This window comes from Schistocerca gregaria, chromosome 2 (genome assembly GCF_023897955.1).
Source record: "Schistocerca gregaria isolate iqSchGreg1 chromosome 2, iqSchGreg1.2, whole genome shotgun sequence".
NCBI lineage: Eukaryota > Metazoa > Arthropoda > Insecta > Orthoptera > Acrididae > Schistocerca > Schistocerca gregaria.
Window position 1 is genome coordinate 773,168,714 of NC_064921.1, and position 23,932 is coordinate 773,192,645.

General features: G+C 46.4%; 1 protein-coding gene across 1 annotated transcript in view; it reads left to right on the forward strand.

Moving 5' to 3' along the window:
- Positions 1-936: 936 nt before the first annotated feature.
- The window catches only part of LOC126335006 (carboxypeptidase B-like), a 54,945-nt gene continuing 31,949 nt past the window's right edge, over positions 937-23,932 (forward strand). The window contains exons 1-2 of the mRNA XM_049997836.1: positions 937-1,231; positions 9,801-10,010. Coding sequence (XP_049853793.1) covers positions 937-1,231; positions 9,801-10,010 — 505 coding nt within the window. The remainder of the gene's footprint in view (positions 1,232-9,800; positions 10,011-23,932) is intronic.

Genomic DNA, 23,932 nt, shown 5'->3' on the forward strand with positions numbered 1-23,932 from the left:
AGAAGAGACTATAAGCTTTCGAAATGTGATGTTACAGAAGAATGCTGAAGATTAGATGGGTAGATCACATAACTAATGAGGAGGTATTGAATAGAATTGGGGACAAGAGGAGCTTGTGGCACAACTTGAGTAGAAGAAGGGATCGGTTGGTAGGACATGTCCTGAGGCATGAAGGGATCACCAATTTAGTACTGGAGGGCAGCGTGGAGGGTAAAAATCGTAGAGGGAGACCAAGAGATGAATACACTAAGCAGATTCAGAAGGATGTAGGCTGCAGTAGGTACTGGGAGATGAAGAAGCTTGCACAGGATAGAGTAGCATGGAGAGCTGCATCAAATCAGTCTCTGGACTGAAGACCACAACAACAACAACTTACTTTTCGCATCTCCATTGCTCTGGGAACAGATTCTTGGAGCCTAATATGATGGCTGAGTAAGTCAGAAATGCTATAAACAGTCTTCCAATTTATTTATTTCAAACCAACTTGAGGACCCGATGTTAGATTTTTAGGATCAGGAATCAGACCCCGAAACAAGAAGAACTGGAGCCACCTCAGCATGAGAAGCTAAGTGAACTTGAAAGTTTATCGTAATCTTTGCTGCTCTCAAATCTTCATAAAAGACTTCGCTTATTAATTACTTTTACTGGGCATTGTTTAATTTGGACGGTTGATGGAAGAAGGGAGTAGGGGGGAGATTACACATTGCACTACCTGCTGTAAGAATGTGGGAGACGTGGTTGTAAAGGGCGCCTACCGCGGCGACTGAGTGCGCCGACTGACTGGGCGGCGGCAGAGGTGTCCGGAGCGGCGGACAGTGTCTCCGCGGCCACCTGCGCCGGGCCGGCCGCGCGTGCGAACGACCGCACGGGGTCAGGGACCCGGGCTGCTGCCGCTATATAAGCGGTGCCCGCGGCCGCCGCCCGCCCTGTGCTGCCATGGCGACGCTACACCTGCTCCTGCTGCTGCTCGCCTCTGCGACCGCCGCCTCCACCACCGGCGACGCGGGCGGCGCCGCTGCCAGCGCAGACGCCGCCCCCGAGGAGGCGCCGGCGGCGGTGACGGTAGTGGACGACTCGCGGCTGCCCGTGGAGGCGGCCGTCGCCGAGCAGCAGGAGGCGGGGGCGGAGGCGGCGCTGCCCCGCGTCTCGTACAGCGGCGCCCAGCTGCTGAGGGTGACGGCGCCAGCAGACGCTGCAGACAACGTCCGCGTCGTCCTCCGAGACAATGAAGGTGCGCCACGCTCCAGCACAAAATTTGTCGGCAGACGGGCCGTGCACTTGAACGTCGAGCGTGCCGAGTTTATGACGTCACAGGGCGGATTAGCGCGTCGGGGAGTCTCTCCGTGCAAAGCAATATCCAGCATGTTACATACTGCGAACGTGCGTTTGAACCTTGACGAGTGAGATGGCAGAACGCCGCCTACGTCACATGCACGCCATCTCCCTTGAGTGCTGTACGTGCAAACTACGTTGAATGATTATAAAGAATCCGCCTCGATTGCAAATAAAAACCGGATGATCACTTAGGTTTCGGCGCGGATAAACACGCCTTCTTCGGAACACACTAAATCTACGAACTGCCTAAAGAGGCATAGGATTTCTCTATTAATGTTGGACCATGCCTCTTTAGGCAGTTTGTAGTTTTAGTGTGTTCCGAAGAAGGCGTGATTATCCGATCCGAATCCTAGGTCAACATCCGGTTTCTGTTTGCAGTAGAGGTGGATTCCTTATAATCATTAAATTATTCACGATTGCTGAAGCGCTGCAATGTTAAAAGTTCTCAAACTACGTTGACACTGGCTGGTGGACGACACTGTAAACACATTTCCCATTTACAGTAGTTTCCGTCAGCCACCGCGCCGAGTGTCAACTTAGTTTGTTCACGTACTACGGAGTAGCGAGGAGCCATATTGTCTGTCAGTTGAAACCCATATCTACAGATCCCATTTCTGAGCACGTGCGCCGGTCGGTGTGACCGAGCGGCTCTAGACGCTTCAGTCTGGAACCGCTCGACCACTACGGTCGCAGGTTCGAATCCTGCCTCGGGCATGGATGTGTCTGATGTCCTTAGCTTAGTTAGGTTGAAATAGTTCTACGTTCTAGGGGACTGATGACCTCAGTTGTTAAGTCCCATAGTGCTCAGACCCATTTGAACCATGTGAACCATTTGAGCACCTGCAAATTTTGCGCATATACACTAGAGCCAAAGACACTCGTACATCAGCCTCTTATCGTGTAGGGTCCCCGCGAGCACGCAGAAGTGTCGCAACAAGACGTGGCATGGACTCCACTAATGTCTGAGGTAGTGCTGGAGGGAACTGACACCATGAGTCCTGCAGGTCTGTCCGTAAATCCGTAAGAATATGAGGGGGTGGAGATCTCTTCTGAATAGCACGTTTCAAGGCATCTCAGATATGCTCAATAATTTTCATGTCCAGGGAGTTTGCTGGCCAGCGGAAGTGATTAAATTCAGAAGAGTTTTCCTGCAACCACTCTTTACCAATTCTGGCCGTGTGGGGAGTCGCAGTGTCCTACTAGAAATACCCAAGTCGGTCTGAATGCACAATGGACATGAATGGATGCAGGTGACCAGACAGAATGCTTACGTACGTGTCACCTGTCAGACTCGTGTCTAGACGTATCGGGGGTCCCATATCAGTCCACACGCCCCATACCATTACTTAGCCTCCACCAGCTTGAACCGTCCCGCGCTGACATGCGGGGTCAATAATTCATTACGTTCTCGCCATACCCGTACACGTCCACCCTCTCGATACAATTTGAAACGAGGCTCGTCTGACCAGGCAATATGTTTCCAGTCATCAACAATCCACTGTCGGTACTGATGGGCCCAGGCGAGGCGTAAAGCTCTGTGTCGTGCAATAATCAAGGGCACACGAGTGGACCTTCGGCTCCGAAAGTCCATATCGACGATGTTTCGTTGAATGGTCCGCTCCCTGACACTTTTTGACGGCCCAGAATTGAAATCTGCAGCAATTTGCGGAAGAGTTGCACTTCTGTCACGTTGAAAGATTCTCTTCAGTCGACGTTATTCCCTTTCTTGTAGGATCTATTTCCGATCGCACCGATGTCGGAGATTTGATGTTTTACCGGATTCCTGATATTCACGGTACAGTCGTGATGTGGTCGTACGGGAAAACGTCCACTTTATCGCTACCTCGGAGATGCTGTGTACCATCGCTCGTGCGCCGACTATAACAGGACGTTCAAACTCATTTAAATCTTGATAATCTGCCATTGTAGCAGCATTAACCGATCTAACAACTACGCCAGACACTTGTTGTCTTACATAGGCGTTTGCGACCGCAGCGCCGTATTCTCCTGTTTACATATCTCTGTATTTGAATACGCATGCCGATACCAGCTTCTTTGGCGCTTCAGTGTAGTACAGAGTTGCAATGCGCCATATTGCCTGTTAGTTAAAGTCCATATGTGTTTATACGCAGTTTCTGAGCACGATCAAATTGAGGATATCTCGAAAACTCATCGTTAACTGTTTGATTCGTTGTAATAAAATGACGAGGAACGTCATATTCGTGGTTAATTTTTTTATTATTATTATGATCGTTTCTCCCTATGCAGGACGGCGGCAGCAAAATATTTTCGCATTCGTAGGAGAAAGTTGACGATTGAAATTTCGTGAGAAGATTCCACCGCAATGATAAACGCCTTTGTGTTACTTGTGTTACTGGTGTCCATTCCAAATCCTGTACCACGTCATGATACTCTCCCCGTAGTTCACGATAATACAGAACGTGCTGCTCTTGTTCCAAAATCCTGCTGCATATCGGCGCTAACGATATGGGCCTATAATTTAGTGGATTACTCCTACTACCTTTCTTGGATATTGGTGCTACCGGTGCAACTTTCCAGTCTATAGGTATGGAACTTTCGTCGGGCGAACGGTTGTATATGTTTGTTAAGTATGGAGCTATTGTATCGGCATACGTTGAAAGGAACCTAATTGGTATACTGTCTGGTCTGAAACACTTGCTTTTAATGAGTGATTTCAGTTGCTTCACTACTCCGAGGATATCTAGTTCTATTGGCAGCAGTTTTTGATTCGAATTCTGGAATATGTATTGCGTACTCTTTAGTGAAGGAATCTTGGAAGGCTGTGTTTAGTAACTCTGCTTTGGCGGCACTGTTGTCGATAGTATAAATGATGAAATAATTTTTCTCTCATGAGGAGAACTACTGTAAAGTTGCATTCCATTATTTGTAAAGGAACTTTTGTAAGGCTATGTGCTTATCGCCTGGACATGGTTCTTTCCTTTTTGCCTTATAACATTTTCATGGATATCTAAGTTTTTAGTTATGTATACTACAGGCAGAACAACCTGACTAGCATATGGAAAAGTAGGACATGTACGTTTTAATACAGTGTGTCGAAAGGAGGATATAAGATGAACATCAACAAAAGCAAAACGAAGATAATGGAATGTAGTCGAATTAAGTCGGGTGATGCTGAGGGAATTAGATGAGGAAATGTGACACTTAAAGTAGTAAAGGAGTTTTTTCTATTTGGGGAGCAAAATAACTGATGATGGTCGAAGTAGAGAGGATATATAATGTAGACTGGCAATGGCAAGGAAAGCGTTTCTGAAGAAGAGAAATATGTTAACATCGAGTATAGATTTAAATGTCAGGAAGTCGTTGCTGAAAGTATTTGTATGGAGTGCAGCCATGTATGGAAGTGAAACGTGGACGATAAATAGTTCAGACAAGAAGAGAATACAAGCTTTCGAAATGTGATGCTACAGAAGAATGCTGAAGATTAGATGGGTAGATCACATAACTAATGAGGAGGTATTGAATAGAATTGGGGACAAGAGAATCTTGTGGCACAACTTGACTAAAAGAAGGTATCGGTTGGTAGGATATGTTCTGAGACATCGAGGTATCACCAATTTAGTATTGGATGGCAGCGTGGAGGGTAAAAATCGTAGAGGGAGACCAAGAGATGAATACACTAAGCAGATTCAGAAGGCTGTAGGTTGCAGTAGGTACTGGGAGATGAAGAAGCTTGCACAGGATAGAGTAGCATGGAGAGCTGCATCTAACCAGTCTCGGGACTGAAGACCACAACAACAAACAATATAGTAATTTTACGCACGTTTGTTTTGTAAATAGTGAACAATTGGCGGTGGAGCGCGTTGAGATCGCGTACACCACGCTGCGGCCCACGTACCTTATGCAACAATCGCATCGTTTCTGAGCATTCAGCAGCGCGTTGAAGTCGGCACGCTCAACGTTCACGTTCGGAAGCACGGCCCGTGTGCCGACGGCCTTGGGCTGTCTTCTCACACTCAACACTGTTACCAGTAATATGCGACGCTCCTGTCTGGACGAAGACATTACACACACGCCGGCCGCGGTGGTCTCGCGGTTCTAGGCGCGCCGTCCGGAACCGTGCGACTGCTACGGTCGCAGGTTCGAATCCTGCCTCGGGCATGGATGTGTGTGATGTCCTTAGGTTAGTTAGGTTTAAGTAGTTCTAAGTTCTAGGGGACTAATGACCACAGTAGTTGAGCCCCATAGTGCTCAGAGCCATTTTGAATAACAAACACTGGTCGTCAAACTGGGGCCCGCGGAGCGCATGCGTCTCGAAACGAGTGTTCGTAGGCCACTGGGTTTCAGCTGTATTTTCTAAAACGGGTAATATGCTTCTAACAACTGGTAGCAGAAGAAAAACACGCCGACTAACGTTAAGTGCTTCTTAAGAGAGCATTCTTCTTGGTGAGCAACAAACACAAATACTTACAGAGACAATAATATTTTACGATGTAGTTCATGTTAATTGGCGTTGTTAAATTCGGCCGTGAGCAAAGTAAAGTTTGCCTCTTTCCTAAGTGGCCCAGCGGTAAGCAGTGCGGCCACTGCAGGGTTAAAAGAAGTCAGAGGGGACGTATGTGTTCCAGTGTTAACAACGACAACTAAGCGAGCGTGCGCAGCTAGCACAGATCAAGTGCTTCGGCAAAAAGTTCAAACAGACGTAACATGGGTTTGTAAATGCGTATTACACAGGGTGAACATTAGTAAAACCGACAAACTGCTCGGACGGATTTATGATGGAAATGGAGGAAAAAAGGTCCTCCGAACATTTGTCCGGAAATGCATCGTTGCCATGATACATGCCACTGACGAATGAAAGTTCCTCTGGCCACGTGCCGTGTGTTACTTGCGTGTTGCGTCTGGTATGGATAGTAGCGGTTGTCATGCGCGATCACATAATCGTATTTTGGCTTACACCATGTTCACGGGCCACTTGCCTGGAGCTAGTGCCGGAGTTCGTCTCAGTAACCCGTAGAAACCGGTCCTCCAAATCTGGTGTAAAGTGGCGAAGGTGCTTACCTCAACATTAGTTAGTTACTTCCAAAAATCGCGCATAATACAACAGATAAAATCTAAACCCTTTTATATCAAATCTAGTGCCTGGTAATCAGATAAAGAAACATGGGATCGTGTTGTGAAGACACTGGCACTGACTGCAGTACTCGCTCAGGTGCGGAAAATTGTTCACTGTGTAAGACGCCGAAAAAAATTCGTGTAGTTACAATACATTATTTTCTTCTTCATTGAAAATATCTGGTGTGATACCTTATAATATGACGATTCACAATGTGTAAGTCGTAGCTTCCTGAAGGGTGATTTTTAACTTTCAAAATCTTTTCTTAAAGAATTTACTTTATTTACTAGCGATTCATCAAGAACATTAACACACTATGTGAGCGTGGAAGTAGTTGCCAAGGGGTAACTGATGGAAACAAATTAAATTTCAACCAATGGAAATTTGATTCATAAAAGCCTTTTCAAAAAACAACCAACTGAACTCGCCGAGTCTGACTGACTGACCCAGCCTCACTCCGACTGACCATCTGCCCCGACTCGCTTCGACTGACAGACTCCCTCTACCGAGCTCATAGCGCCCCTTAAGTGCACGTGAACAGGCAACCTTTCCGCTTCCCCACCAAAGGGACACAGCAAAGCTGGGATTGCCACAGCGGCGCCACCGCCAGAAACGGAGAGCGACTGCTTCACAAAACGCGCTGCGGCGCGCTATTCAAAACAGCAAATTGTTTACCACGGCTCACCTCCATCAATAACCATGGCTTGGTGGAAATTGAATATGTCTTTGAGTGGCCATTTTACCTCCACCCCACCATTTAGTTACTCAACCCGAGGTATCACCCTGTAGTGTCAATATCGGCTCTTAGAAAAAAAAAAAAAAAAAAATTGACGACCACTGACATAACGAATGAATTGGAACGTCACCGACATACTTTCAGAGGGGTAGTATGGACCAAAACAAAAAATGCATAGGTTGAGAGCTATAAGCACTTGCCCATCTTCGCTACTCTGAAACACATCTGGCTAGCCTTGAAACACTTCTAAATATTAAAGTTGGCCTGGTCTTACTTCAATGAGTGGCAGCTGGTGCTGTGTAAGATAATGATCGCCGACACTACATAGCAACAGGCTCCTCTTAGCATCGCTTTGCAATTAACAACTGTGGGCCCACAGTGGTCTTCTTCCATATTAATTCCGCGCGATGTTTTTTGCACTGTGCCAAATTAACACCGTAATTGTGCCTGGACATAACACACAGTTCTTCCAGTTTGGTAGCTTGCAATGGGGCGCACTACATGCCGCTATTGACCAATACGCCTGACCACCTCTGTCAGTCTCTTACAGACCCAACAGTACTGTGCGCGTCCATGTCCATCGACATTGTTCCCTTCTTCAGATACACCCTTTGAATGTTTAAAGTAGCAAATCACCTTGACTACACCACCGTGTATCTGCGTATTGGTACATAACTCTTTTTTCAGATATTGCATTTAAATTACATATTCATATTCCTTCATAAGAAAATATTTACAAAATAGTGATGAAATACTGTGGTGTCCAAATTTAAGGCAGCAAAACGCTATTTCCCCGTCCTGTGTCTAATTCAGGATATAATCATACAAAACTGTCAACAGATGTTCGTACGATCGTATTCTGCACAGAAGATAGCATTCAGCCAACAGACACTCATAGCCAATGTTCTTTTCACAGATGGGTCCCGAGTGATTCTCGACGGAATTGCATCTGGAGAGAACGTGGGACACGATTTCGGGACCCAAACGTTGTGGAAAGAGGCCGATATCGAGGAGGATACCTAATGGTGTGGACGGGGATTATGTTGACCACTCAAACACTTCTCCATGAAATTGTAAGAGTGAATCGGCAAGGTTTAACTGCTGTCAGGTATCGTGACGAAATTCTGGCATCTCATGTGTGATTCGATTATTTCAAAGTGCTTTGGGCCCAGACTTCGTATTGGTGGGCGGTAATGCTCGACCTCATAGAGCACGGCTGGTTGATGTTTTCTTGGAAGCGGGAGATACTGCACGCTTAGCGTGGCCTGCTCGCTGTCCCAATTTGAATCCCATGGAGCATGTCTGGGATGCCAGTTTCTTCAGAACAGGATCCCATCTTTCTTTTTCTGATTTTGAGGCACTAGATTTAGATATAAAAGGGTTTAGATTTTAAATGTTGCATTATGCGCGTTTTTTGGAAGTAACTAACTAATATTGAGGTAAACAACTTCGCTACTTTTCTCGACAAGTAATTTGGTCAATTTTCCGGCAGGACGCCTTGTCGGCATCAGTAATCCCGAAGATACTATCGAACTGAAAGAAATAAAAGGGAACTACGTTTGTTGGCCAAGAGGCGTTCTTTAGACGTTCACTGTGTTAAAAATTATTGTTATCCGTGTACTTGAGATCATAAGAATAATATAAACGTCTTACATCAGACAACTCAGAAATAATTTTTTTTTTAGAAAAATATAAAGGCACGAGGTTCCTCTGTCAACCTCATTGACAACAATGGCGATGTGTATTACAACTAGTGCAATCGTTTCACGGTAGGCTGTAGCACTGACCAGGGCAAAAAGTCTGCAGGGGCCACTTTCTCTGTCCTCGCCATGTTACCAAACCTTCCCATACCGACCCTACTATTACATGGTAACCTACAAAAATTAGTACGTTACATTACTTAATAACATAAATTGCAGTATGAAATACCAGACACGATCAAATACGTATATTAAATTTTTTCAATGTCATTTTTCTTCTACTCATTTTGTTCTATTACAAGAGCCTTAATTTCTTTCATATTACTTGCTACAAAGTTCTGCAGCATCTCTAACGGGGATAGATTCCTGGCTGGAAATTGAGGAAAAAATGGTCCTATGAACATGTGTCCAGAAATGCATTGTTCCCATGGAAGGTGGTGCCGACATATGAAGGTTCCCCTGACTACGTGCCGTGTATTCCTTGTATGTTGCAGCTCTGCAGGAAGAATGGGCGTTATTGCCTCAACATGAGACTGATGACATCATTCACAACATGTTCCGTCGTTGTCATACCTTTATTGCTGCCAGAGATAGTCACACTCCATACTGAGCACGTTAACCAGTGTGTCGGAGGTGTGTGCAAATCCGTAAAGTTGCAAAAAACGAAGAACTTTTTTGTCTATCGTTATGCATTTCAAGTTATTTAGGTTCTGTATTGTTTACATTGTTTCTGCTTCACTATCACCTTTTATACTGTTTTGCGGCAAAATAAACGCAGCCTTGCAAAATTTTCGTTTGTTGCTTTAATTCTGGTCGCCTGTGTATTTCATAAAAAATACTCCAGTACTCAAAATTACCACATTAATACAGTAAAAATGTCTCGTGTCAGACACTGCGTTGTTTTGTGAGTGTGGCGTGCCCCGCGTGTCGGCAGACGTGATGGTGTGGAGCGACGCGCAGGCCAACGGCACGGTCTCGCTGGACGTGCTGGTGCGGCGTCCGGGGGCGGCGGAGGCGACGCGCCGCCGTCTGCAGGAGGCGGGAGCCGCCGTCGAGGTGGCCGTCGACGACCTACAGCGCGCCATCGACGAGGAGAACCCGCCCATGTCCGACGAGGACCTCGACGAGCTGATGGGCCGCAACGGTGAGTCCGCACCCCGTCCGCTCTCTCCCGCCGGCTCTACTGAGGGAAATGGAAAAGTCCGATAGTTATCAAACCTTGGCGAGATGCTCATCACATAAAGGCTACCCTCACCCCAGTCAGAACTCGACATCAGTATCAGGTGTCATCACGACGTCCACGAGTGCACTCTTATATTCTTCATCTAGTGGCAGGAAACGGCCTGCGAAAGTTATCTTAAGGAATTTCTTGCTAGATCTGGAACACGTGCTCTGTCAGTTCATAAAGATTACTCGGCTGGAGACTTCCACGGAAACATGTCTACATCTGCATCTAAATTACACAGATACTCCGCAAGCCACCGTACGGCGCGTGGCGGAGGGTACCCTGTACCACTACTTGTCATTTCCCTTTCGGTTCCACTTCCAAATAGAACGAGGGAAAAACTATGTACTCTACTGGCCATTCAAATTGCTACACCATGAAGATGACGAGCTACAGGCGCGAAATTTAACCGACGGGAAGAAGATGCTGTGATATGCAAATGATTAGCTTTGCAGACCATTCACACAAGGTAGGCGCCGGTGGCGACACCTACAACGTGCTGACATGTGGAAAGTTTCCAATCGATTTCTCACAGAAACAGCACTTGACCGGCATTGCCTGGTGAAATGTTGTTGTGATGCCTCGTGTAAGGAGGAGAAATGGGTACCATCACGTTTCCGACTTTGATAAAGGTCGGATTGTAGCCTATTGCCATTGCGGTTTATCGTATCGCAACATTGCTGCTCTCGTTGGTCGAGATCCAATGACTGTTAGCAGAATATGGAATCGGTGGGTTCGGGAGAGTAATACGGAACGCCGTGCTGGATCCCAACAGCCTCGTATCACTAGCAGTCGAGATGACAGGCGTCTTATCCGCATGCCTGTAACAGTTCGTGCAGTCACGTCTCGATCCCTGAGTCAACAGATGGGGACGTTTGCAAGACAGCAACCATCTGCTCGATAAGTTCGACGAAGCTTGCAGCACCATGGACTATCAGCTAGGAGACCGTGGCCGCGGTTACCCTTGACGCTGCATCACAGACAGGAGCGCCTGTGATGGTGTACTCAACGACGAACCTGGGTGCACGAATGGAAAAAACGTCATTTTTTCGGATGACTCCAGGTTCTGTTTACAGGATCATGATGGTCGCATCCGTGTTTGGCGACATTGCGGCGACCGCACACTGGAGGCGTGTATTCGTCATCGCCGTACTGGCGTATCACCCGGCGTGATTATATGGGGTGCCATTGGTAACACGTCTGGGTCACCTCTTGTTCGCACTGACGGCACTTTGAACAGTGCGCGTTAACTTTCAGATGTGTTACAACTCGTGGCTCTACCCTTCATTCGATCCCTGCGAAGCTCTACATTTCAGCAGGATAATGCACGACCGCATGTTGCAGGTCGTGTATGGGCCTTTCTGGACACAGAAAATGTTCGACTGCTGCCCTGGCCAGCATGTTCTCCAGATCTCTCACCAATTGAAAATCTCTGGTCAATGATGCCCGAGCAACTGGCTCGTCACAGCACGACAGTCACTACTCTTGATGAACTGTGGTATCGTGTTGAAGCTGCATGGGCAGCTGTACCTGTACACACCATCCAAGCTCTGTTTGACACAATTCCCAGGCGTATCAAGGCCGTTATTACGGCCAGAGGTGGTCGTTCTGGGTAATGATTTCTCAGGGTCTATGCACCCAAATGGCATGAAAATGTAATCATGTCAGTTCTGGTGTAATATATTTGTCCAATGAATACCCGTTATCATCTGCATTTCTTCTTGGTGCAGCAATTTTAATGGCCAGTAGTGTACATGATTCCTTATGAGTCCTAATTTCTAGTATCTTATCTTCGTTGTCCTTACTCGGAATGCACGCTGGAGGCAGTAGAATCGTTCTGCAGTCAGCTTCAAATACCGGTTCTCTAAATTTATTTCGATGGTGTTGCCCGAAGCGATTGTTCAGGGATTCCCGTTTGAGTTCCCTAAGCATGTCTGTAACATTTGCGTCCTGTTCGAACCCACCGGTAACAAATCTAGCAGCCCGCCTCTGAATTGCTTCGACGTTTGCCTTTCATCCGACCTGCTACGGGTCTCAAACACTCGAGCAGTACTCAAGACTACGTCGCACTAGCGTCCTTTATGCGGTCTCCTTTACTGATGAACCATACGTTCTACATCTACATCTACATCCGTACTCCGCAAGCCACCTGACGGTGTGTGGCGGAGGGTACCCTGAGTACCTCTATCGGTTCTCCCTTCTATTCCAGTCTCGTATTGTACGTGGAAAGAAGGACTGTCGGTATGCTTCTGTGTGGGCTCTAATCTCTCTGATTTTATCCTCATGGTCTCTTCGCGAGATATACGTAGGAGGGAGCAATATACTGCTCGACTCCTCGGTGAAGGCATGTTCTCGAAACTTCAACAAAAGCCCGTACCGAGCTACTGAGCGTCTCTCCTGCAGAGTCTTCCACTGGAGTTTATCTATCATCTCCGTAACGCTTTCGCAATCACCAAACGATCCCGTAACGAAGCGCGCTGCTCTCCGTTGGATCTTCTCTATCTCCTCTATCAACCCCACCTGGTGCGGATCCCACACTGCTGAGCAGTATTCAAGCATTGGGCGAACAAGCGTACTGTAACCTACTTCCTTTGTTGTCGGATTGCATTTCCTTAGGATTCTTCCAATGAATCTCAGTCTGGCATCTGCTTTACCGACGATCAACTTTATATGATCATTCCATTTTAAATCACTCCTAATGCGTACTCCCAGATAATTTATGGAATTAACTGCTTCCAGTTGCTGACCTGCTATTTTGTAGCTAAATGATAAGGGACCTATCTTTCTATGTATTCGCATCACATTACACTTCGCTACATTGAGATTCAATTGCCATTCCGTGCACCATGCGTCAATTCGCTGCAGATCCTCCTGCATTTCAGTACAATTTTCCATTGTTGCAACCTCTCGATACACCACAGCATCATCTGCAAAAAGCCTCAGTGAACTTCCGATGTCATCCACCAGGTCATTTATGTATATTGTGAATAGCAACGGTCCTATGACACTCCCCTGCGGCACACCTGAAATCACTCTTACTTCGGAAGACTTCTCTCCATTGAGAATGACGTGCTGCGTTCTGTTATCTAGGAACTCCTCAATCCAATCACACAATTGATCTGATAGTCCGTATGCTCTTACTTTGTTCATTAAACGACTATGGGGAACTGTGTCAAACGCCTTGCGGAAGTCAAGAAACACGGCATCTACCTGTGAACCCGTGTCTAAGGCCCTCTGAGTCTCGTGGACGAATAGCGCGAGCTGGGTTTCACACGATCGTCTTTTTCGAAACCCATGCTGATTCCTACAGAGTAGATTTCTAGTCTCCAGAAAAGACATTATACTCGAACATAATACGTGTTCCAAAATTCTACAACTGATCGACGTTAGAGATATAGGTCTATAGTTCTGCACATCTGTTCGACGTCCCTTCTTGAGAACGGGGATGACCTGTGCCCTTTTCCAATCCTTTGGAACGCTTCGCTCTTCTAGAGACCTACGGTACACCGCTGCAAGAAGGGGGGCAAGTTCCTTCGCGTACTCTGTGTAAAATCGAACTGGTATCCCATCAGGACCAGCGGCCTTTCCTCTTTTGAGCGATTTTAATTGTTTCTCTATCCCTCTGTCGTCTACTTCGATATCTACCATTTTGTCAACTGTGCGACAATCTAGAGAAGGAAGCACAGTGCAGTCTTCCTCTGTGAAACAGCTTTGGAAGAAGACATTTAGTATTTCGGCCTTTAGTCTGTCATCCTCTGTTTCAGTACCATTTTGGTCACAGAGTGTCTGGACATTTTGTTTTGATCCACCTACCGCTTTGACATAGGACCAAAATTTCTTAGGATTTTCTGCCAAGTCAGTACATAGAACGTTACTTTCGAATTCATTGAAAGCCTCTCGCATAGCCCTCCTCACACTACATTTCGCTTCGCGTAATTTTTGTTTGTCTGCAAGGCTTTGGCTATGTTTATGTTTGCTGTGAAGTTCCCTTTGCTTCCGCAGCAGTTTTCTAACTCGGTTGTTGTACCACGGTGGCTCTTTTCCATCTCTTACGATCTTGCTTGGCACATACTCATCTAACGCATATTGTACCATGGTTTTGAACTTTGTCCACTGATCCTCAACACTATCTGCACTTGAGACAAAACTTTTGTGTTGAGCCGTCAGGTACTCTGTAATCTGCTTTTTGTCACTTTTGCTAAACAGAAAAATCTTCCTACCTTTTTTAATATTTCTATTTACGGCTGAAATCATCGACGCAGTAACCGCTTTATGATCGCTGATTCCCTGTTCTGCATTAACTGATTCAAATAGTTCGGGTCTGTTTGTCACCAGAAGGTCTAATATATTATCGCCACGAGTCGGTTTTCTGTTTAACTGCTCAAGGTAGTTTTCAGATAAAGCACTTAAAAATATTTCACTGGATTCTTTGTCCCTGCCACCCGTTATGAACGTTTGAGTCTCCCAGTCTATATCCGGCAAATTAAAATCTCCACCCAGAACTATAACATGGTGGGGAAATCTACTCGAAATATTTTCCAAATTATTCTTCAGGTGCTGAGCCACAACAGCTGCTGAGCCCGGGGGCCTATAGAGACATCCAATTACCATGTCTGAGCCTGCTTTAACCGTGACCTTCACCCAAATCATTTCACAATTCGAATCTCCGTCAATTTCCTTCGATACTATTGCACTTCTTATCGCTATAAACACGCCTCCCCCTTCACTGTCCAGCCTATCTCTGCGGTATACATTCCAATCAGAGTTTAGGATTTCATTACTGTTTACGTCTGGTTTCAGCCAACTTTCTGTTCCTAGTACTATATGGGCGTTGTGACCGTTTATTAATGAGAGCAGTTCTGGGACCTTTCTATAGACGCTTCTGCAGTTTACTATTAGCACATTAATATTGTTATTCCTTGTTGCATTTTGCCTACTCCTGCCTTGCCGCGTCTCAGGAGGCGTCTTGTCGGGCCTAGGGAGGGAATTCTCTAACCTAAAAAAACCCCATGTGCACTCCACACGTACTCCGCTACCCTCGTAGCCGCTTCCGGCGTGTAGTGCACGCCTGACCTATTCAGGGGGACCCTACATTTCTCCACCCGATAGCGGAGGTCGAGAAATTTGCACCCCAGCTCTCCGCAGAATCGTCTGAGCCTCTGGTTTAAGCCTTCCACTCGGCTCCAAACCAGAGGACCGCGATCGGTTCTCGGAACGATACTACAAATAGTTAGCTCTGATTCCACCCCGCGAGCGAGGCTTTCCACCTTCACCAACTCCGCCAACCGCCTGTACGAACTGAGGATGACCTCTGAACCCAGACGGCAAGAGTCATTGGTGCCGACATGAGCAACAATTTGCAGTCGGGTGCACCCAGTGCTCTCTATCGCCGCCGGTAGGGCCTCCTCCACATCTCGGATGAGACCCCCCGGCAAGCAGACAGAGTGAACACTGGCCTTCTTCCCCGACCTTTCCGCTATTTTCCTAAGGGGCTCCATCACCCGCCTAACGTTGGAGCTCCCAATAACTAATAAACCCCTCCCCCCGTGTGCCTGCTCGGACCTTCCTAGAATTCTCCCAATAAATCGAATTCGACCATTCGCCTTCCCTACCACAATCCTCACAGGCACACTGCATTTCGTATCGCCTTTGAACGTTACGGCCAGATATTTAAACAACTTCACTGCGTTAAGCAGGACATTGTTTAATGCCGTATCCCATCATTACAGGTTTGTTTTTCCTACTCATCCGCATTAACTTACATTTTTCTATCTTGTATCCTCCTGCAGTTACTCAACGGCGATACCCATACCGTACAGCACAATATCGTCAGAAAACAAAAGCAAACTGGTGCCCACCCACTCCGCCATGTCATTTGTGTATATAGAGAACAAAAGCGGTTCTGTTACACTTTCCTGGGGCACTTCTGACGATGTCTTTGTCTCTGGCGAACACTAGCTGTCGAGGACAACGTACTGGGTTCTGTAACTTGAGGAGTATTCGAGCCATTCACGTATCTGTGCACTCATTCCATATCCTCCTGACTTGTTTAACAGCCTGCAGTGGGGCATCGTGTCAAACTCTTTCTGGAAATCTAGAAATACGGTTTCAGCCCGTTGCCCTTCATCCACAGTTTGCACTATATCGCGTGAGAAAAAGACAAGGTGAGTTTCGCACGAGCGATACTTTCTGAAACCATTTTGATTCGTGTACATAAGATTCTCGGTCTCAAGACAATTTGGTATATTCGGACTGAGAATGTGTTCAAGGATGCTGCGGCAGACCGATGTCAGGGATATTGGTCTGTAATTTTGTGGGTCTGTTCTTTTGCCCTTCTTGTATACAGCAGTCACGTGCGCTTTTTTTCTAGTCTTCCCACTGCATCGCAGAAGTGTTCTATTGATTGAGATATCAGAGGACTGGACAGTCCAGTCAACGAACCATACCTTCCTCAGGCGTTTAGATTGCGAACTGCAGTGTGTGGTCTTGCATTAGCTTGCTGGAATATGCCATTTGTTAGCCTGCTGATGAAACGTATGACAACAGGGTTCGATGCTCTAGGCACATACTGGCGAGCATTCAACCTTCCATCACGAAGGGTAACACTGGTTTCACAACACTTCTTGAAAACGAGACGTCATTTTGATGTCACATGCAATATTGGCGAGCGCAGGAACTGCTATCGACTCTCGTTAGCATTCGATGTGTGCCTCTATCGCATGGGTGACAGCTCACGCATGTCCTAAGCGGCAGAAATGTACTAACCAGAAGTGCCATTGATTTGTAGGAGGACTTGTGAGATGAGTGTACGCGCGAAATATTTGTGACGAAATAGAATGAGATTGTTATTGCTCGTCGAGAATGAGATTGTTATTACTCGTCGTTTCACTCGCAACAATTTAAGCTGCCCTCTTAGGTTCTTGCCTAAGCACACATTCGGAAATCGCCACATATTCGGAAATAAACCACCACATATTTATTTCATCTTTCGCTCTCTGATCAGACGGAAATGTTAAATCACATCGAATTTTGCAGAAACACTGGTATTACATTCATAAGAAAGGCCCAGAATTTATTAACAAAACTAACATTAAAAATATTTTCATGTTGTAAGATGCGAATCTACATCCTTCCACTTTATAAACCACCACAGTATCCATTACGCTACACACCATTCATGTAATGTTTGCCTTAAGCGTCGGTTATCAAAACATCTCTTGAACGTTTATATCGTTGATGCGTTAATAACTGCCTTTTAATGATAAGGGTGACTTGTTAGTGATACATTTTCAATCCGCCTTAAGCCGGCATACTGCATGTTGTCCGAATCGATTGCCAATATTGCCGTAGACCTCGTGGTATTGCTTGTGACGTCAAAATGCCCTCACATTTGGAAGGAAACGTGGTTCACGAGATAAACAGGCCGTGGCGCTTACATCACAGCACAGCAAGTGACACCTCAGGTCTTACGTGCGCCAGCAGCCGTCTCCGGCGTGAAGCGACTAGTTACTTCAGATGAGTTTCATAATTATTTACTGTTTGTTTAAAAATATGGAAGCTCTCTATAGCACACAGTAAAAGTAAGGCCTTTAGTGGGTATCTTTTCAGTTAAATATTGATTTTTCGTGGGCCCTCCACGGAGCCGAGCGTTCACGAAGAGTGACAGGCAAGCCGACTAGTATGACGTCACAAGTTGGTTCAGTTACTGACTCAAATTTTCTTGTCGTATGCTACAGCCACCCACACCATAATCGGCGGGAGTAGGAGAGGTACAGGTCTCACAAATCGCTGCTTCTTACGATCTTTCAGCACGTCATCTGTGCACGCCTTGACGTCCATCAGGGCGTCATAAACACAAGAGAGACTCACTGCTGAACACCACAGAATGCCCATATCGCCCTACACCATGCAAGTACGTGCTGTCTGTAGCGTGGTGTCTGCAGAGAACGGGGCATGGCAATTGGAAATCTCAAACCAGCTTACAGTAATCTGTTCCTTAACCGGATTTAAGCTATTCTCGTCTGTCTATTCATCAGAGTCACTCGAACGATCCTATGATCTTCTTGTGGTGAAGACCTTCTTGAAGGATCCCTGACCACAGTCCTTGTCACACTGCTGTCGCGAGTCTATCCCGTTACCACTGTTTCTGAAGACAATGCAATTCAACCAGCTGTCTGCGCCATCTGTCCGTATGATGCTCCCGTGTCCCTCATTAAAATGATTCGATCTTCCTCAAGGTCCTAAGGATGGCCATAAGCTGGGCGTACACATACTCTCAGACAAAAGGTGGTCCGACATGATGGAAGGAGGTATACCATGACCCCTGTCACCTCAGTGTATGTTGAATGATTTATCTGGCAATACCTGGGAGAAATAGTGAAAAATGTAGCACAATGTAAAAGTTTTCCCATTATCAAAACATGTAACAGTTAACTGATAAGTAAGAAATGAAAATTCTGCTCATCGTCGCAGAGTGGTAGAAGCCAAAATATTACCTACACTTGGTCCAATTCAGGAGAATACATAGCCAAGAACCAGGCTGTCGGCTTTAGGACGGGGCAAGTTAGGATGGGGCAAGTCAAATTTAGTGGAGTTCCCTCTATGAAAATACGACATGTGAGATACATACTTATTTCACAAAGTAAATCGTCGACTGTGTGACAAGTAGGAAAGGAAGATTCGAATGGTTCAAATGGATCTAACCACTATAGGACTTAACATCTGAGGTATCAGTCCCATAGACTTAGAACTACTTAAACCAAACTAACCTAAGGACATCACACACATCCATGCCCGAGGCAGGATTCGAACCTGCGACCAAAGCAGCTGCGCGGTTCCGGGCTGAAGCGCCTAGAACCGCTCTGCCACAGCGGCCGGCAGGAAATAAAGAGAATCGGAGTCTATAAGATGTGGTGTTGCAGATGGATACTGAAAATGAAGTCGGCTGATAAATATAAGAAATGAGGTGGTTTCCTGCAGAATCGGCGAGGAAACGAATGTTTGGAAAACAGTGACAAGGAGAAAGGACAGGATGCTTCCACACGTGTTAAGACTTCGGGTAAAATTTCTATAGTACTAGCGGGAGTCCTGGAGTGCAAAAATTGCTGAGGAAGATACGAAATGGAATATATACAGCAACTAATTAAGGGCTTTGCATGTTGAGGAAGACACAGATTAGAATATATACCGCACTGATTAAGAGCGTTGGATGTTGAGGAAGACAATGTAAACACTTCTGTGATCGGCACAGGAGAGGTAAACAGTCGCGGAGACGTGAGTGGTCGTTGGTCGTCAGTTACGGAAATGTAAACTTTGGACCCCAGACCACAGGGGCAGTTCATATGGGTGGTGTTGCCACCCGAAAATTACTGCAAAAGGCTTTCCAGGCTGTCTCCCTACCTACATGCACCATTCAGGAGTTTTGCATGAAAAACAACTCCTTCATTACAGCTTTGAAATAGATTTCGTGCGCCTTGGCAAGTGGCTACCTAGAAGAGAAAAACACCCTGTAGCCCAGGGCCGTTTACGGCGTGCATTGTTTGCGGGTTGTGTGCGGCCCAAGCTGTCCCTCGGCTTTGCTCGGTAGTTCTCGGGAGTAGCCGTAACATAGTGACTTTTCATTTAGCATTGCGACGCGACATTTTTCTGTTGGCACAACTCTCTTGAGTTCGGAAGAATCGTGGTGTCAGCGCTGTCACCTATTTGCTTGTACTACGAAGAACGTCCAGAGATCCAGTGGCTGTTTGCACAAAAAGAGGAAGTCTAGCGATCTGTAGCTGCTATCCTTTAAAATGAATGGGAATCACAGAAGAGAGGGATGACAACTCCCATTTCGTATAAGCGTCAGGTACTGCACATTTGCTATGAAACGACTTTACAATACCATGCATGAAGAATTTAAAGATTTAGTTGACAGTGAAAGAGCGAAAAATTAAAACGGTCGACAGACGGGATTCATTGTTCTGTACATCAAAAAGCATTTTGTGCTAAATTTACACACCTAGAGCACGTGATTTCTCATGTCGCAACCATTCATTATTCCAGTTTCAGTTGCAACACTTTTTAATGGAAATGAACGAAGACTATGGAGACTTCATATATTACAGCAAAGTTCATTGTTTGAGTCAAGGGACATGCCTCGATCGATTTTTCGATTTACGTCTCCCTATTGTTGTACTTATGAAGGAAAAAGGCGTTCAGGAGCGAAAATTGGAACATCGGAATGGATTGCAGACTTTGTATTTGAAGTGGACTTGTCTGCACACTGTCCACAGTAAGACAATGCAAGTTAACTTGTTTCTGGTGTGACGGAGTGACATTTAAAAAGAAAATCGCGATCCAGAAGGGATACATTATGACAAAGACAATTCAGTTCCCTACGCTCACTGGAGTTAAAGGAAATACGGGGGCTGAAATAAAAATTTCGAGGATGTTGTCAGTCCTAAATCTGTTCCCGAGCTCTTGGCGAGACCGTTTCCCGTTTCGGTTGAACGAGGGCCTGTGCATGTGCACATGTAACTGAGTGACCTGCAAGCTAATTCAAGTTTTAGTGACAAATCCTTTTACGTTAAAAGTGTCCAGGACGTCTACATTGCTTTCCTCAGGTACAGCTCCCAAGTCTTCATAATGGGATTGTAAGGAAGTTACAGAAGTGCTACAATATTCCGACAGACATATTTGTGTGAAAGACCTTTTTTCAATTATGAAACTAAATAAGTCACAATTACGTCGCAACTTGAGTGCAAAACTCTGTATGTCGACAGTTTGTACCAGACAAAAATTATATTTTGAGCTCACCAAAAATAATTCTGAAAAAGCCGGCCATGGTGGCCGATCGGTTCTAGGCGCAACTGCTACGGTCGCAGGTTCGAATTCTGCCTCGGGCATGGATGTTTGTGATGTCCTTAGATTAGTTAGGTTTACGTAGTTCTAAGTTCTAGGGGATTTATGACCTCATCTGTTGAGTCCCATACTGCTCAGAACCATTTGAATACTGAAAAATTGTTTTGCTTGTGACTTACGTTGTTGGGAGTCGTGAACATAAACCAAGTAGTATGCAGTGCGACTGCTCAAAAATGGTTCAAATGGCTCTAAGCACTTTGGGGCTTAACATCTGAGGTCATCAGTCCCCTAGACTTAGAACTACTTACACCTAACTAACCTGAGGACATCACACACATCCATGCCCGAGGCAGGATTCGAACCTGCGACCGTAGCAGCAGCGCGGTTCCGGACTGAAGCGCCTAGAACCGCTCGGTCACAGGGGGCGGTGCAGTCCGCTGACGCTGTAAAGACGAGCCGATCCTTGGCTCGAAAATGGTGCAGTCTAGACAGATTTGCCATTCCTGCGGTTCCTGTGGAAGAGAAAAGAAAAATACATTAACACACTTGTCGAATTTTCCATGCTGGTGTGACCTGTAAGAGATAAATAACACACTCTGCTGGGGGATTAGTAAAACTTAATCCCTCAGCAGTTCAGGCCAACGCGTGGTTGGCCTGTGGTGCGGTTGTTGGCCCAGTCCTCGGATGAGCCGGTTGCGGGAGTGACCCGCCTTCTGGTAAAACTTCTTGGCGATGGTGCGGTACCTATCTCGGAGAGGCAGGATGCCGGTGTCCTCGTGGAGTTGGCGCGTCGGGTATCGCCTCGGAAGGTGCATGGCAGTCTTCAGAGCGCGATTCTGTATCCTCTGCAGAGTCACAATGTGAGCATCTGCGGCTTTCCCCAGTCCGACTGCGCTTCCGTTTAAATGCGGCACCTTCACTCTTATCCCCTCTTCCCGCTCCTCCCGCTTAGAGAGCGTGGTTTGGTGGTGGGGGAAGTGTGAGGCGAGGCTGAGCGCTTTGGCACTCCTGCTCGGGCATGGCCCACTGCCGAAATCTTGGCCGCTCCTACTGTAGACTAATAGATACATTCTGGAACAGGTCCTTTATAAGATAAGTTCATCAAGGCAACTTTTTAGACAAGAAACACTACTGGACATTAAAACTGCTACAACACGAAGATGACGAGCTACAGACGCGATATTTAACCGACAGGGAGAAGATGCTGTGATATGCAAATGATTAGCTTTTCAGACCATTCACACAAGGTTGGCGCCGGTGGCGACACCTGCAACGTGCTGACACGAGGGAAGTTTCCAACCGAATTCTCACACACAAACAGCAGTTGACCGGCGTTGCCTCGCGAAACGTTGTTGTGATGCCTCCTGTAAGGAGGAGAAATGCGTACCACCACATTTCCGACTTTGATAAAGGTCGGATTGTAGCCTATCGCAATTGCGGTTTATCGTATCGCGACAATGCTGCTCGCGTTCGTTGAGATTCAATGACTGTTAGCAGAATATGGAATCGGTGGGTTCAGGAGGGTAATACGGAACGCCGTGTTGGATCTAAACAGTCTCGTATCACTAGCAGTCGAGATGACAGGCATCTTATCCGCATAGCCCTAACGGATCGTGCAGCCACGTCTCGATCCCTGAGTCAACAGATGGGGACGATTGAAAGACAACAACCATCTGCACGAACAGTTCGACGCCGTTTGCAGCACCATGGGCTATCAGCTCGGAGACCATGGCTGCGGTTACCCTTGACGCTGCATCACAGACAGGAGCGCCTGTGATTGTGTACCCAACGACGAACCTGTGTGCACGAATGGCAAAACGTCATTTTTTCGGATGGATCCAGGTTTTATTTGCAGCATCATGATGGTCGAATCCGTGTTTGGCGACTTCGCGGTGAATGCACATTGGAAGCCTGTATTCGTTATCGCCATAATGGCGTATCATCCGGCGTGATGGTATGGGATGCCATTGGTTACACGTCTCGGTCACCTCTTATTCGCATTGACGGCACTTTGAACAGTGGACGTTACATTTCAGATGTGTTACGACCCGTGGCTCTACCCTTCATTCGATCCCTGCGAAGCCCTACATTTCAGCAGGATAATGCACGACCGCAAGTTGCAGGTCGTGTACGGGTCTTTCTGGACACAGAAAATGTTTGACTGCTGCCCTGGCCAGCACATTCTCCAGATCTCTCACCAATTGAAAACGTCTGGTCAACGGTGGCAATTGGCTCGTCACAGTACGCCAGTCACTACTCTTGATGAACTGTGGTATAGTGTTGAAGCTGCATGGGCAGCTGTACCTGTACACGCCATCCAAGCTCTGTTTGACACAATGCCCAGGCGTATCATGGCCGTTATTACGGCCACAGGTGGTTGTTATGGGTACTGATTTCTCAGGATCTATGCACCCAGATTGCGTGAAAATGTAATCACATGTCAGTTCTGGTATAATATATTTGCCCAATGAATATCCGTTTATCATCTGCATTTCTTCTTGTTGTACCAATTTTAATGGCCAGTAGTGTACAACAGAGCTCAATGCTCGCCGTTGGTATTCAGAGTCCGCAGTAGCCACAGCTTTATAAACTGACGTAAAAATTGCAATTTATGTCGGCAAAATTCATTTAATAGCTCACCTCAAAACGGATTCTTGAAAACATTAAGTTCGATTAAGGTTCCACAATATAAAAGAATTCAGTCGCCACGCGGTAGGACATGACGACATTTCATGAGAACCAATTTACAGTGCCTCAGCTGCTCAATAAAGTTAACAGTCCGAAATCAAAATCGAGCGATTCGAATCTTTCTAAGTCCGCCCTCTAGCCTTCTAAGTTCACAGAGGTCTTTGGAAAGGCAGAGCGCAGACTAGCGCAGTGACGAACCAGCGGGATTCCCTCTGGCCAACGAGGAGTGCAGTGGACGGTTTTCGAGACATCCGCCCTCAAGTCTGTAGTGCCTGCTTTCACCATTCAACCTGAGGACAGTATAGTCGGTC